Here is a 13,039-nt window from a genome sequence, read left to right on the forward strand (position 1 = left end):
CCATCTTGCTTCCACCTATCCAGTTAATTTTACATCCATAAAAGACATCATCTGCCAGCAGATGTCACCACAGCGCCAGAAGTCCACGCCCAGACAGTACAGCTGTATCTATCTGAGGAGAGAAGGCAGAGATTAATGTTCTGTCACCAAGTTCAGTCTGGCAGTTCAGTATAAATATCTTTGGGTTGTAATTATACTGTTCCCGCCCACAGCACATCTTCAGTCACACACACACACACACACACACACACACACCTCTTTAGTCACAGATAATGACTCTGTGCCAGTTCATGGTTCTCATTATCCTTCATAGGGCCCATAAGGTGGATGGACTATAAATAGCTCATAATAAAGCAGTCTCTCACGCTAAGGACCTCCAACATCAAACTTTAACTGGTGAGAAACGATTCATACAGTCAGAGACAGACCCCTCCAAAGTCAAGGGTGGCAATTAAACTGCTAATATTAAGCTATACTATACTATGTTGGGGCGAATTGTAGCCTATGATAAAGCCCATGATTCGCCTATCTACATCATATAATTATTATAGCCTTATCTATATCATATATCATTTTCAACACACAACCTGCAGCATATTTCAGTTCATCGCCTGAATAGCTCCGTATTGATCAGAGTCATAATCTGCACTCTGACTGTGGGCTCTTCATGGTTACGGAACCATTAGCCTACAACGCACCGCCTTCACCAAATAATAAAGTCTCTCTTCTCACCCGGTGTCTCATGTGACCGGCCCGGCTAGACTGTAACTCCAAGAGCAAGCCCCCTCACCTGCCTGTGTCCGGCTCGGAAGAGGTGTCCCGTACTCCCGTTATAAGAGGGCCCCGCCCCCAAATATGACGCAGGCGTGACTCGTCAGTCTGACAGGCAGGTAAGACACCCGGCGCCATATTGGGTCAAAACGGAAGTGAGTGAGTGAGAGAGAGAGAGAGAGAGAGAGAGAGAGAGAGAGAGAGAGAGAGAGAGAGAATAGGCAGTGGAAACACGGCATAGTGACACAAGGGCGAAAGTGGAGAGCGAGACAGTTTTCCGTAAAAGGCGTTAGCTCAGCTAGTGTAATGTAGTGAACATTATTCCGCTAGAGAACGACGGGGCGGCCCCTGTTTTAGAAACTGATTTTTCCTCCCATTCGGGGCTAACGCGATAGCCTACTAGAATAGAACAGAGTTTTAGATTACTACATTGATTGCCTACGGTCCTGTCTGGAGTGGAGCTTTAGCGCTCTAACTAATAGACAACACTAGAATAGATCAGAGGAAACCAGGACAGCTCGAGCGCCAAGATGCCCCTGGCACAATTGCCAGATCCCTGGCAGAAGATGGCACTGGGGCGGGCGGCAAGCGAGGTGAGTGTGTGTGTGAGAGAGAGTGTGTGTGTGTGTGTGAGAGAGAGAGAGATAGTATTCATTTCCATCACCAGAAAACTGTCTGCGGGAAAAGATGTGAACAGATTATTATTATATTGAAGCGTCACGTTGACTGTCTCTGAGCTGCACTTTATAGATATAAACAAACGCGTAGTACCACGGGTCTGAGGCTGGCTACTAAAACCAAATGGATAAGTTGCTGAGCCTCGGATAATAGAGAGAGAGAAAGGCGAGTGGGCGGTCATCCGACAGACCGCACGATTTAGGATGCGGCTTTCAGCGGGCGTGTGTGTTTCCTGGATGATGCGGTTAAAGCAAGCGTGACGTGTTTAAAGAGAAGTGAGTAGAGTCGCCCGCGTATGATTGTCTGAAGACATTCTCTGATTCACATTTGATTCATAATTATACCCTAGTGTACTACTGTACACAGCTCCCTCTCTCTCTACCTTTCTCTGTTCTCTGTCTATCTCAGTATGTATCTCATGCTCGATAACAAGAGGATGGACATATTATTGGTAACGTGTGTGTTCTCAGTGCTTTGTGGGAGAATGTTTCTAGGGCACAACAGCACTCTCACTCACTCAATCATTCCTACTCAACTAAGCAAGTTAACAATAAATGAGTTTTGGCAGCAGGTAGACTGACTGTTAGACTGTTGGGCCCTCAGTCGATACTGGTCCATTAGATAGCCATCACTGTATCACACTGTGTGTGAGTGAGTGTATGTGTGAGAGAGAGAGTTAACCATTTCATGACAGAGAGACATTAACTCTTTCATGACAGAGAGACATTAACTCTTTCATGACAGAGGCCGTGAGATGACTTTCTGTCTTTTCACTCCATCCTCTCTCTCTCTCCCGTCCTCTCCCGTCCTCTCTCTCTCTCCCGTCCTCTCCCTCTCTCCCGTCCTCTCCCTCTCCATTCTTTCTGTCCCTCTCTCTCTCTCTCTCTCCCCCCCTCTCTCCCGTCCTCTCTCTATCTTTCAATCATCCTGTTACATGTTTATCAGGCTTACTGCTGCACTGAACTAAGTAATAATAATGATAAGTGCTACTATTATGAATAATAACCATGTTACAGCCTCAGTTTATTCTGAGCGATCCAATCACTTTCATATTAAAGAAACATGTAACCTGACAGCGCCAGTACAAAAATCACTTCAACAGTTTCACTATATTTTACGGTACATCCATTCCCAAGTATTTAGCGACGTTGTGAAATGGGAATGACACAGTAATAACCTATACATTACAACGTTGTTTCGTTGGGATTCACTACATCTAGCAACACCAGGTATTTAGAAATTGTGTTGACTTCTTTGAAATAAAATTGACCTAAAATGCACATTACAATAACTAATAGTTGTTTATTGTGTTTTTGCAGGATGCCCATCGGCATGTTCTGGAGGATTCTATTGGAGAGGATGATTCTATGTCCTGTAACGTAAGTCTACAAACTCAACCCCCCCCCCTCCCCCCTCCACATGTCATATTATGTCTATATACAGTGTTGTAACAATGTGCAAATAGTTAAAGTACAAAGGTGAAAATAAATATGGGTTGTTTTTACAATGGTGTTTGTTCTTCACTGGTTGCCCTTTTCTTGTGGCAGCAGGTCACACTTCTTGCTGCTCTGATTGCACACTGTGGTATTTCACCAATAGATATGAAAGTTTATTAAAATTGGATTTGATTTTGAATTCTTTGTGGGTCTGTGTAATCTGAGGGAAATATGTGTCTCTAATATGGTCATACGTTTGGCCGGTTAGGAAGTGCAACTCAGTTTCCAACTCATTTTGTGGGCAGTGTGCACATAGCCTGTCTTCTCTCTCTTTCTCTCTCCCTCTCTCTCTCTTTCTCTCTCCCTCTCTCTCTCTCATTCTCTCATTCTCTCTGTATGTGTGTCAGCTGTATGTATAGACATTTAAATGCAGAGGAGATGGCTTATAGATCTGCCGTCTGAGAAGAGCTGAGCAGGTATTATTACTAATATCCCTAGAGGGACACACACACGACATCGAGGGGCATCTTAGTGGGGTCTTCCTCTCACTCTGACCACAGCTCTTTAATGCCGCACCCTGTTGTCACGGAGACAGACTGTGAAACCCCCTCTTTTTCTGGAAGTGTGTGTTTGTGTGTCAGATCTGGGTCATTTATGTATGTCAAATTCTTTCACACACGTGATTTGGATTGCCTGATATGACGGAAACAATGGAATAGACCTAAAGAAGCTACGCCAAGAAAATCTAAAATAGTTTGTATTTGACCCTGTGTGTTGTAGTCCCTATGGAGAGTGTGTGTGTATGTGATGTATATTATACTTTGTGTGTGTGTGTGTGCGTGTGTGTGTATGTGTGTGTGTGCATGTGTCTGTGAGAGACAGAGAGAGAGGGATTGGCTGTGTCCAGCGCTCGCTGGCAGATGGTATTTAATCTTCTCAGGCCATCTGGACTGACTTTCTCTGGCGTCTTTAAACGCCCACACACACACACACACACACACACACACACACACACACACACACACACACACACACACACACACACACACACACACACACACACACACACACACACACACACACACACACACACACACACACACACACACACACACACACACACACTACCCTACATATTTATTTCGACAGTGAAGCTGAAACTTTTATACTCTTTATACTCCAGCATTTTGGATTTGAGATCAAATGTTTAATATGAGGCGACATTACAGAATGTCACCTTTTATTTTAGGGTATTTTCATACATTTCTAAATGGTAAAACATGTGTAAGCACGTTATGTATCTAGTCCCCCTATTTGAAGGTGTCATAAGTATTTGGACAAATTCACTTATAGTGTTACATTTATTCAAATGTTTAGTATTTTGTTCCATTCCTAGCACACAATGACTACATCAAGGTTGTGATTCTACAAACTTGTTGTGTTTTGGATGATGTTGTGCCCAATAGAAATTAATATGAATGTATTGTGCCATTTTGGAGTCCCTTTTATTGTAAATAAGAATGTAATATGTTTCTGAGCACTTCTACATTAACATGGATGCTACCATGATTATGGATAATCATGAATGAATCGTAGAAAATTATGAGTGAGAGAGTTAGAGGCATAAATATCATACCCCCCCCCCCAAATAAAATAAATTGGGGGTGTGCAGTCAGGTGTTTCAGCGACTAGTCATTTTTCACAACTTATCTTCAATTATTCAAATCAAATCAAATGTATTTATATAGCCCTTCGTACATCAGCGGATATCTCAAAGTGCTGTACAGAAACCCAGCCTAAAACCCCAAACAGCAAGCAATGCAGGTGTAGAAGCACGGTGGCTAGGAAAAACTCCCTAGAAAGGCCAAAACCTAGGAAGAAACCTAGAGAGGAACCAGGCTATGTGGGGTGGCCAGTCCTCTTCTGGCTGTGCCGGGTGGAGATTATAACAGAACATGGCCAAGATGTTCAAATGTTCATAAATGACCAGCATGGTCAAATAATAATAATCACAGGCAGAACAGTTGAAACTGGAGCAGCAGCACGGCCAGGTGGACTGGGGACAGCAAGGAGTCATCAGGTCAGGTAGTCCTGAGGCATGGTCCTAGGGCTCAGGTCCTCCGAGAGAGAGAAAGAAAGAGAGAATTAGAGAGAGCATACTTAAATTCACACAGGACACCGGATAGGACAGGAGAAGTACTCCAGATATAACAAACTGACACTAGCCCCCCTACACATAAACTACTGCAGCATAAATACTGGAGGCTGAGACAGGAGGGGTCAGGAGACACTGTGGCCCCATCTGATTACACCCCCGGACAGGGCCAAACAGGAAGGATATATTACTCAGCCTTTATCAACCTTAAGACCTATGTGCTTGTGTGTGTGTATGTATGTGTGTGCTTTTGTGCGTGTATATATGTATGTGTAAAATAATAATCATACATAATTTGCTGGGTGCTTATATTTGTCCTATTTCACACATGTACAAGTGTGTATTATACTCATGTGTGAATGGGAATTTTTGCATGTTCCAACTCCCCCTGAGACGCCCTCAGAGTGTGCGTGTGTGTGTTGTCTAGCCAGATTGTTCTAGATCACAAAGGGCCATCAGTCAAATGTAAAAACTGTTAAATCCCCTTGGATTGATGAGAAATTTAACAATTGTATGGTTGAGAGGGATGACGACGCAAAATGAATTTGAAATTCTGTCAGCACAACCGATTGGCAAACGTACTGCAAATTCAGAAATCATGTGACTAAACTGAATAAAAAGAAGAAGAAACTACACTATGAAACAAAGAGAAATTATATAATGATAGTAAAAAGCTTTGGAGCACCTTAAATTAAATTTGGGGCAAAAAGGCAAACTCCGCTCCATCATTCATCACAAAACCCACTGATATTGTCAATTATTTAATGAATTTTTAATTAGCAAGATTAGTAAACTTAGTCATAACATGCCAGCAACAAACGCTGACACTACACATCCAAGTATATCTTACCAAATTATGAAAACAAGCATTGTACTTTGAATTCCGTAATGTGAGTGTGGAAGAGGTGCATTTTTTTGTTGTTGTCTATCAACAATGACAAACCACCGGGGTCTGACAACTTGGATGGAAAATTACCCTTGGATAATAGCGGACGATATTGCCAATCCTATTTGCCATATATTCAATTTAAGCCTACTAGAAAGTGTGTGCCCTCAGGCCTGGAGGGAAGCAAAAGTAATTTAGCAACCTAAGAATAGTGAAGCCCCATTTACTGGCTCAAATAGCTGACCAATCACACTGTTAGCAACCCTTAGTAAACTTTTGGAAAAAATAATTCAGGAAGATTCAGGAATTCCCCAGGGCAACTGTTTAGGCCACTTACTTTTTTCAATCTTTACTAATGACATGCCACTGGCTTTGAGTAAAGAATTTCAGAATGGGTGGCGAGGAATAAGTATTTCTAAAACTAAAAGCATTGTATTTGGGACAAATCATTCACTAAACCCTTAACCTGAACTACATTTTGTAATGAATAATGTGGAAATTGAGCAAGTTGAGGTGACTAAACTGCTTGGTGTAACCCTGGATTATAAACTGTCATATTGATACAACAGTAGCTATTATTATGGATCCCCCATTAGTTCCTGCCAAGGCAGCAAGGCAACCTGGGGTTTATTATGGAAGTCGGTCCATAATAAAGCACTGCTCTGCCTTCTTAACAACTATCAACAAGGCAGGTCCTACAGGCCCTAGTTTTGTCACAGCAGCACTACTGTTCAGTCATGTGGTCAGGTGCCACAAAGAGGGAACAGGGCAGCACGGTTGAACCTTAAAAGGACACAGGGACACTAACATGAATGATATTTAATTATTATATAATTGTTTTGTTTTTTTTACCTTTATTTAACAGGCAAGCCAGTTAAGAACTAATTCTAATTTACATTGACGGCCTAGGAATAGTGGGTTAACTGCCTTGTTCAGGGGCAGAACAACAGATTTTTACCTTGTCAGCTTGGGGATTCGATCTAGCAACCTTTCGGTTACTGGCCCAATGCTCTAACCACTAGGCTACCTGCCGCCCCAAATATGCATGTCAATCTCTCCTGACTCAAAGTGGAGGAGAGACATGCTGAATGCACCGAGCTGTCTGTTTAAACTACTAGCACATAGCTCAGACACCCATGCATACCCCACAAGACATGTCACCAGAGGTCTCTTCACAATCCTCAAGTCCAGAACAGAGTATGGGAGGCGCACAGTACTAGATAGAGACATGAATACATGGAACTCTATTCCACATCAAGTAACTGATGCAAGCAGTAGAATTTGATTTAAAAAACAGAACAGCGAGGACTGTGAAGAGACACACACAAAGGTACAGTCACACGCATATGCATAAGTGCTAGCACACACACTCATTGTAATATTGTTGTATGGTGGTATTATACATGTTGTATTGTAGATATGTAGTGGTGTAATAATGTTATATGATGTTCTGTTTTATCTTTTGTTTTATATGTAATGTAAGTGACTTTAATGTGATTGAACCCCAGGTAGAGTAGCTGTGGCCTTGGCAGGAACTAATGGGGGATCCATAATAAACCCCAGGTAGAGTAGCTGCTGCCTTGGCAGGAACTAATGGGGGATCCATAATAAACCCCAGGTAGAGTAGCTGCTGCCTTGGCAGGAACTAATGGGGGATCCATAATAAACCCCAGGTAGAGTAGCTGCTGCCTTGGCAGGAACTAATGGGGGATCCATAATAAACCCCAGGTAGAGTAGCTGCTGCCTTGGCAGGAACTAATGGGGATTCATAACAAACCCCAGGTAGAGTAGCTGCTGCCTTGGCAGGAACTAATGGGGGATCCATAATAAACCCCAGGTAGAGTAGCTGCTGCCTTGGCAGGAACTAATGGAAATCCATAATAAACCCCAGGTAGAGTAGCTGCTGCCTTGGCAGGAACTAATGGGGGATCCATAATAAACCCCAGGTAGAGTAGCTGCTGCCTTGGCAGGAACTAATGGGGATCCATAACAAACCCCAGGTAGAGTAGCTGCTGCCTTGGCAGGAACTAATGGGGGATCCATAATAAACCCCAGGTAGAGTAGCTGCTGCCTTGGCAGGAACTAATGGGGATCCATAATAAACCCCAGGTAGAGTAGCTGCTGCCTTGGCAGGAACTAATGGGGGATCCATAATAAACCCCAGGTAGAGTAGCTGCTGCCTTGGCAGGAACTAATGGGGGATCCATAATAAACCCCAGGTAGAGTAGCTGCTGCCTTGGCAGGAACTAATGGGGGATCCATAATAAACCCCAGGTAGAGTAGCTGCTGCCTTGACAGGAACGAATGGCCCCAGGAAGAGTAGCGGCTGCCTTGACAGGAACTAATGGACCCCAGGAAGAGTAGCTGCTGCCTTGGCAGGAACTAATGGACCCCAGGAAGAGTAGCTGCTGCCTTGGCAGGAACTAATGGACACCAGGTAGAGTAGCTGCTGCCTTGGCAGGAACTAATGGACCCCAGGAAGAGTAGCTGCTGCCTTGGCAGGAACTAATGGACCCCAGGTACAGTAGCTGCTGCATTGGCAGGAACTAATGGACCCCGGGAAGAGTAGCTGCTGCCTTGGCAGGAACTAATGGACCCCAGGAAGAGTAGCTGCTGCCTTGGCAGGAACTAATGGACCCCAGGAAGAGTAGCTCCTGCCTTGGCAGGAATTAATGGGGATCCATAATAAACCCCAGGTAGAGTAGCTACTGCCTTGGCAGGAACTAATGGGGATCCCTAATAAATACATAATACCAAAAATATCAAATGAGCCTGTTCCAAAATAAAGAACCTGCCATATGTATGCTCATCACTGCCCTGGGGATGACGCAATGCACACACTCTCTGTCTATATTCTTTTTCATTTCATTGTGCAACACAGTACTGAGAGACTGGGACAGCCGGCATTGGGCTCTTCATGAGAGTGAAGCATTGTGGGATTGTTACCGGCATTGGGCTCTTCATGAGAGTGAAGCATTGTGGGATTGTTATTGTGAGGTCACAAGGTGATGATGCAATCTCTGTATCAGGCGCCACACTTCCTGAATGGAACACTCTCTAAGAACAATTATATTGCATGCACACACACACACACACACACACGGTCAGAGGGGTTTTCTAGGAGTTTCCCTCAGACACTTTTAATCGAGAGAAGAGGGAGGAGAAAGAGAGGGGGGAGAGTTATGAGAGAGACACAGGAAGGGAGGGACAGAAGAGAGAGGAGAGGGAGAGAAAAAAAGGGAGGAGATGGATGCAGAGAAAGAAAGGCAAAGGAGGAAGTGAGGGGCTGCAGGCCAAACAGAGCCCCACCCAGGGATCCCCCTGTCCCCCAGAGCCCCACCCAGGAATCCCCCTGTCCCCCAGAGCCCCACCCAGGGATCCCCCCTATCCCCCAGAGCCCCACCCAGGGATCCCCCTGTCCCCCAGAGCCCCACCCAGGAATCCCCCTGTCCCCCAGAGCCCCACCCAGGAATCCCCCTGTCCCCCAGAGCCGCACCCAGGGATCCCCCTGTCCCCCAGAGCCCCACCTAGGGATCCCCCTGTCCCCCAGAGCCAGATATCTACTGAACCACTCCATCTGAATCAACATGACCTTGTCACAGTCACACTCTGGGCCTGTATTCATTGAGCATCTCAGAGTAAGAGTGCTGATCCACGTCCATATACTTATGATCTAAAGGACAAAACTGATCCCAGCAGAACTCCTACTCTAAGACGCTTTGAGAATACGGGTCTTGTTCCCCTACAAATTCTGCCTTTAAGAAAAATCTGACTGTTTAAATTTAGAGCATAATTCTGATACTCCCTCTTTCTTCCTCAAATGGTGATAGAGGGATGTCTGTTGTCATGGAGATACAGGGAGATTCTGTTTCTGTACCGTCAGCAGGAAGTTAACCTCTAGACAGGGAACACATAGACACACAAAACACCAGTAATGGCTAGTGTTTAAATCAAATGAAATGGTATTTTTCACATGCTTAGTAAACACCAGGTGTAGACTAACAGTAAAATGCTTACTTACAGGCCCTTCCCAACAATGTAGAGAGAAAGTAATAATAAATACACAATGAGTAACGATAACACAGGGTACCAGTACAGAGTGGATGTGCAGGGGTACGAGGTCATTGAGGTAGATATGTACTAATAACTAGGAATAAAGTGACTAGGCAACAGGATAGATAATAAACAGTTACAGCAGCGTATGTGATGAGTCAAAAAAGTTAGTGCAAAAAGGGTCAATACAGATAGTCCGGGTAGCTATTTGATGAACTATTTAACTAACTATTTAGCAGTCTAATGGCTTGGTGGTAGAAGCTGTTCAGGATCCTGTTGGTTCCAGACTTGATGCATCGGTAACGCTTGCCATGCGTTAGCAGAGAGAACAGTCTATGACATGAGTGGTTGGAGTATTCAACTATTTTTAGCGTCTTCCTCTGACACCACCTGGTATCGAAGTCCTGGATTGCAGAGAGATCGGCCCCAGTCATGTACTGGGCCTTACGCATTACCCTCTGCAGCGCCTTGCGGTCAGATGCCAAGCAGTTGCCATACCAAGTGGTGATGCAGCCAGTCAAGATGCTCTCAATGGTGCAGCTGTATAACTTTTTGAGGATCTGAGGGCCCATGCCAAATCTTTTCAGCCTTCTGAAGGGGAAGAGGCGTTGTCGTGCCCTCTTCATGACTCTGTTGGTGTGTGTGGACCATGATAGATCCTTAGTGATGTGGACACCGAAGAACTTGAAGCTCTTGACCTTTGTCTTGCTGACATTAAGGAAGATGTCGTTGCATCACACTGCCAGGTCCCTGACCTCCTCCCTAAAGGCTGTCTTATCATCGTCGGTGATCAGGCCTACCACCGTCGTGTCACCAGCATACTTAATGATGGTGTTGGAGTTGTGCACAGCCACGCAGTCATGGTGAACAGGGCGTACAGGAGGGGACTAAGCATGCACCCCTGCGGGGCCACTGTGTCAAGGGTCAGCGTGGCGGATGTGTTGTTGCCTTTCCTCACCACCTGGGGGTGGCCAGTCATGAAGTCCAGGATCCAGTTGCAGAGGGGGGTGTTTAGTCCCAGGGTCCTTAGCTTAGTGATGAGCTTGGAGGGCACTATGGTGTTGAACACTGAGCTGTAATCAATGAACAGCATTCTCATATAGGTGTTCCTCTTGTCCAGGTGGGAGAGGGCAGTGCAATAGAGATTGAGTCATCTGTGGATCTGTTGAGGCAGTATGCAAATTGGGGTGGGTCCAGGGTGTCTGGGATGATGTTTTTGATGTGAGCCATGACCACATTTCAAAGCATTTCCTGACTACAGATGTGAGTGCTACAGGGCGATAGCCATTTAGAAAAGTTACCTGGCGTTCTTGGGCACAGGGACTATGGTGGTCTGCTTGAAACATGTAGGTATTACAGACTGGGTCAGGGAGATGTTGAAAATGTCAGTGAAGACACTTGCCAGCTGGTCAGCGCATGCTCTGAGTACGCTTCCTGGTAATTTGTCTGGCACTGTAGCGTTGTGAATGTTAAAGTGTTTAAAGGTCTTACTTAAATCATCTACGGAGAGTGTGATCACAGCTGGTGCGTGAACAGCTGGTGCTCTCATGCACGGTTCAGTGTTGCTTGCCTCAAAGCGAGCATGGAAGGCATTTAGCTTGCCTGGTAGGCTTGCATCATTGGGCAGCTCGCGGCTGGGTTTCCCTTTGTAATCCGTATTTTTTAAGTGTATTTATTTCACCTTTATTTAACCAGGTAGGCCAGTTGAGAACAAGTTCTGGCCAAGATAAAGCAAAGCAGTGTGACACAAACAACACATGGAGTTACACATGGAATAAACAAATGTACAGTCAATAACACAATAGAAAAGTCTATATACAGTGTGTGCAAATGTAGTAAGATTAGGGAGGTAAGGCAATAAATAGGCCATAGTGGCAAAATAATTACAATTTAGCAATTCAACACGGGAGTGATAGATGTGCAGAAGATGAATGTGCAAGCAGAGATACTGGGGTGCAAATGAGCAAAAAAATAAATAACAATATGGGGATGAGGTGGTTGGGTAGAATATTTACAGTTGGGCTATGTACAGGTACAGTGATAGGTAAGCTGCTCATCAGCTGATGCATAAAGTTAGTGAGGGAGATATAAGACTCCAGCTTCAGTGATTTTTGCAATTCGTTCCAGTCATTGGCAGCAGAGAACTGGAAGGAAAGGCGGCCAAAGGAGGAGTTGGCTTTGGGGATGACCAGTGAAATATACCTGCTGGAGCAAATACAATAGTTGCAAGCCTTGCCACATCTGACGAGCGTAGTAAGATTAGATCTTAGTCCTGTATTGATGCTTTGCCTGTTTGATGGCTTGCCGTAGGTCGTGGCAGGATTTATTATAAGCATCCGGATTAGTGTCCAGCTCCTTAAAAGCGGCAGCTCTAGCCTTTCGCTCAGTGTGGAGGTTGCCTGTAATCCATGGCTTCTGGTTTGGATATGTACTGTACGGTCACTGTGGGGGATGAATTTGTCGATGAACATATTACATATTACAGTCTGTGCTAGTGAAACATACAGTTTACATACAGTATACAGTTTACAGACCATTTATATATTTTGAGTATCTTCATGGGCGTTGTGTAGGATTTTATGTTTATCTATTGGAACGCCGTATGTTCGTGTGTCTGTGTGGGTGTGGGTGTGTTTGTGTGAGGTAGTGGAAACCCTCAGAGGAATGATGTGTGTGTTCCTGTGCAGATGTGGTTGCCAGGGGAGCAAGGACAGGACATGCTCTAATCACCACGGTGACCAGCAGCTGTAGGCTCTTCCTGGGCAGACCTTCCTCCTGTGTGTGTGTGTGTTTAGACTCCTATGAGTTCCTCTCTCTGTCCATTCTTCAACTCAGTGGCCTGTGAATGCTTGGGTATGTGTTTCTCTCTGTCGTCGTTTGTGGATGTGTGTGTGTGATATGAGGACAATGCTGAAGATGCTTTTGTCTTGGATCACAACCATATACGGGTAGGGCTCTGACAATACGCACACGCAAACACACATACACACACGGTTAGCGTTTGCTTTCCCATACTGACTGTGTTAGTTTCCCAAGCAATCACATTCAGTGTCTCTTTCT

The 13,039-nt window shown here is 44.8% G+C and overlaps 1 protein-coding gene across 1 annotated transcript in view; it reads left to right on the forward strand.

The window, feature by feature from the left end:
* The first annotated feature begins 994 nt into the window (after positions 1-994).
* The window catches only part of LOC139420284 (ribosomal protein S6 kinase alpha-3-like), a 33,298-nt gene continuing 21,253 nt past the window's right edge, over positions 995-13,039 (forward strand). Inside the window, exons 1-2 of the mRNA XM_071170193.1 lie at positions 995-1,364; positions 2,769-2,828. Coding sequence (XP_071026294.1) covers positions 1,302-1,364; positions 2,769-2,828 — 123 coding nt within the window. The 5' untranslated portion in view covers positions 995-1,301. The remainder of the gene's footprint in view (positions 1,365-2,768; positions 2,829-13,039) is intronic.

Source organism: Oncorhynchus clarkii, chromosome 11, assembly GCF_045791955.1.
Source record: "Oncorhynchus clarkii lewisi isolate Uvic-CL-2024 chromosome 11, UVic_Ocla_1.0, whole genome shotgun sequence".
NCBI classification, from domain to species: Eukaryota; Metazoa; Chordata; class Actinopteri; order Salmoniformes; family Salmonidae; genus Oncorhynchus; species Oncorhynchus clarkii.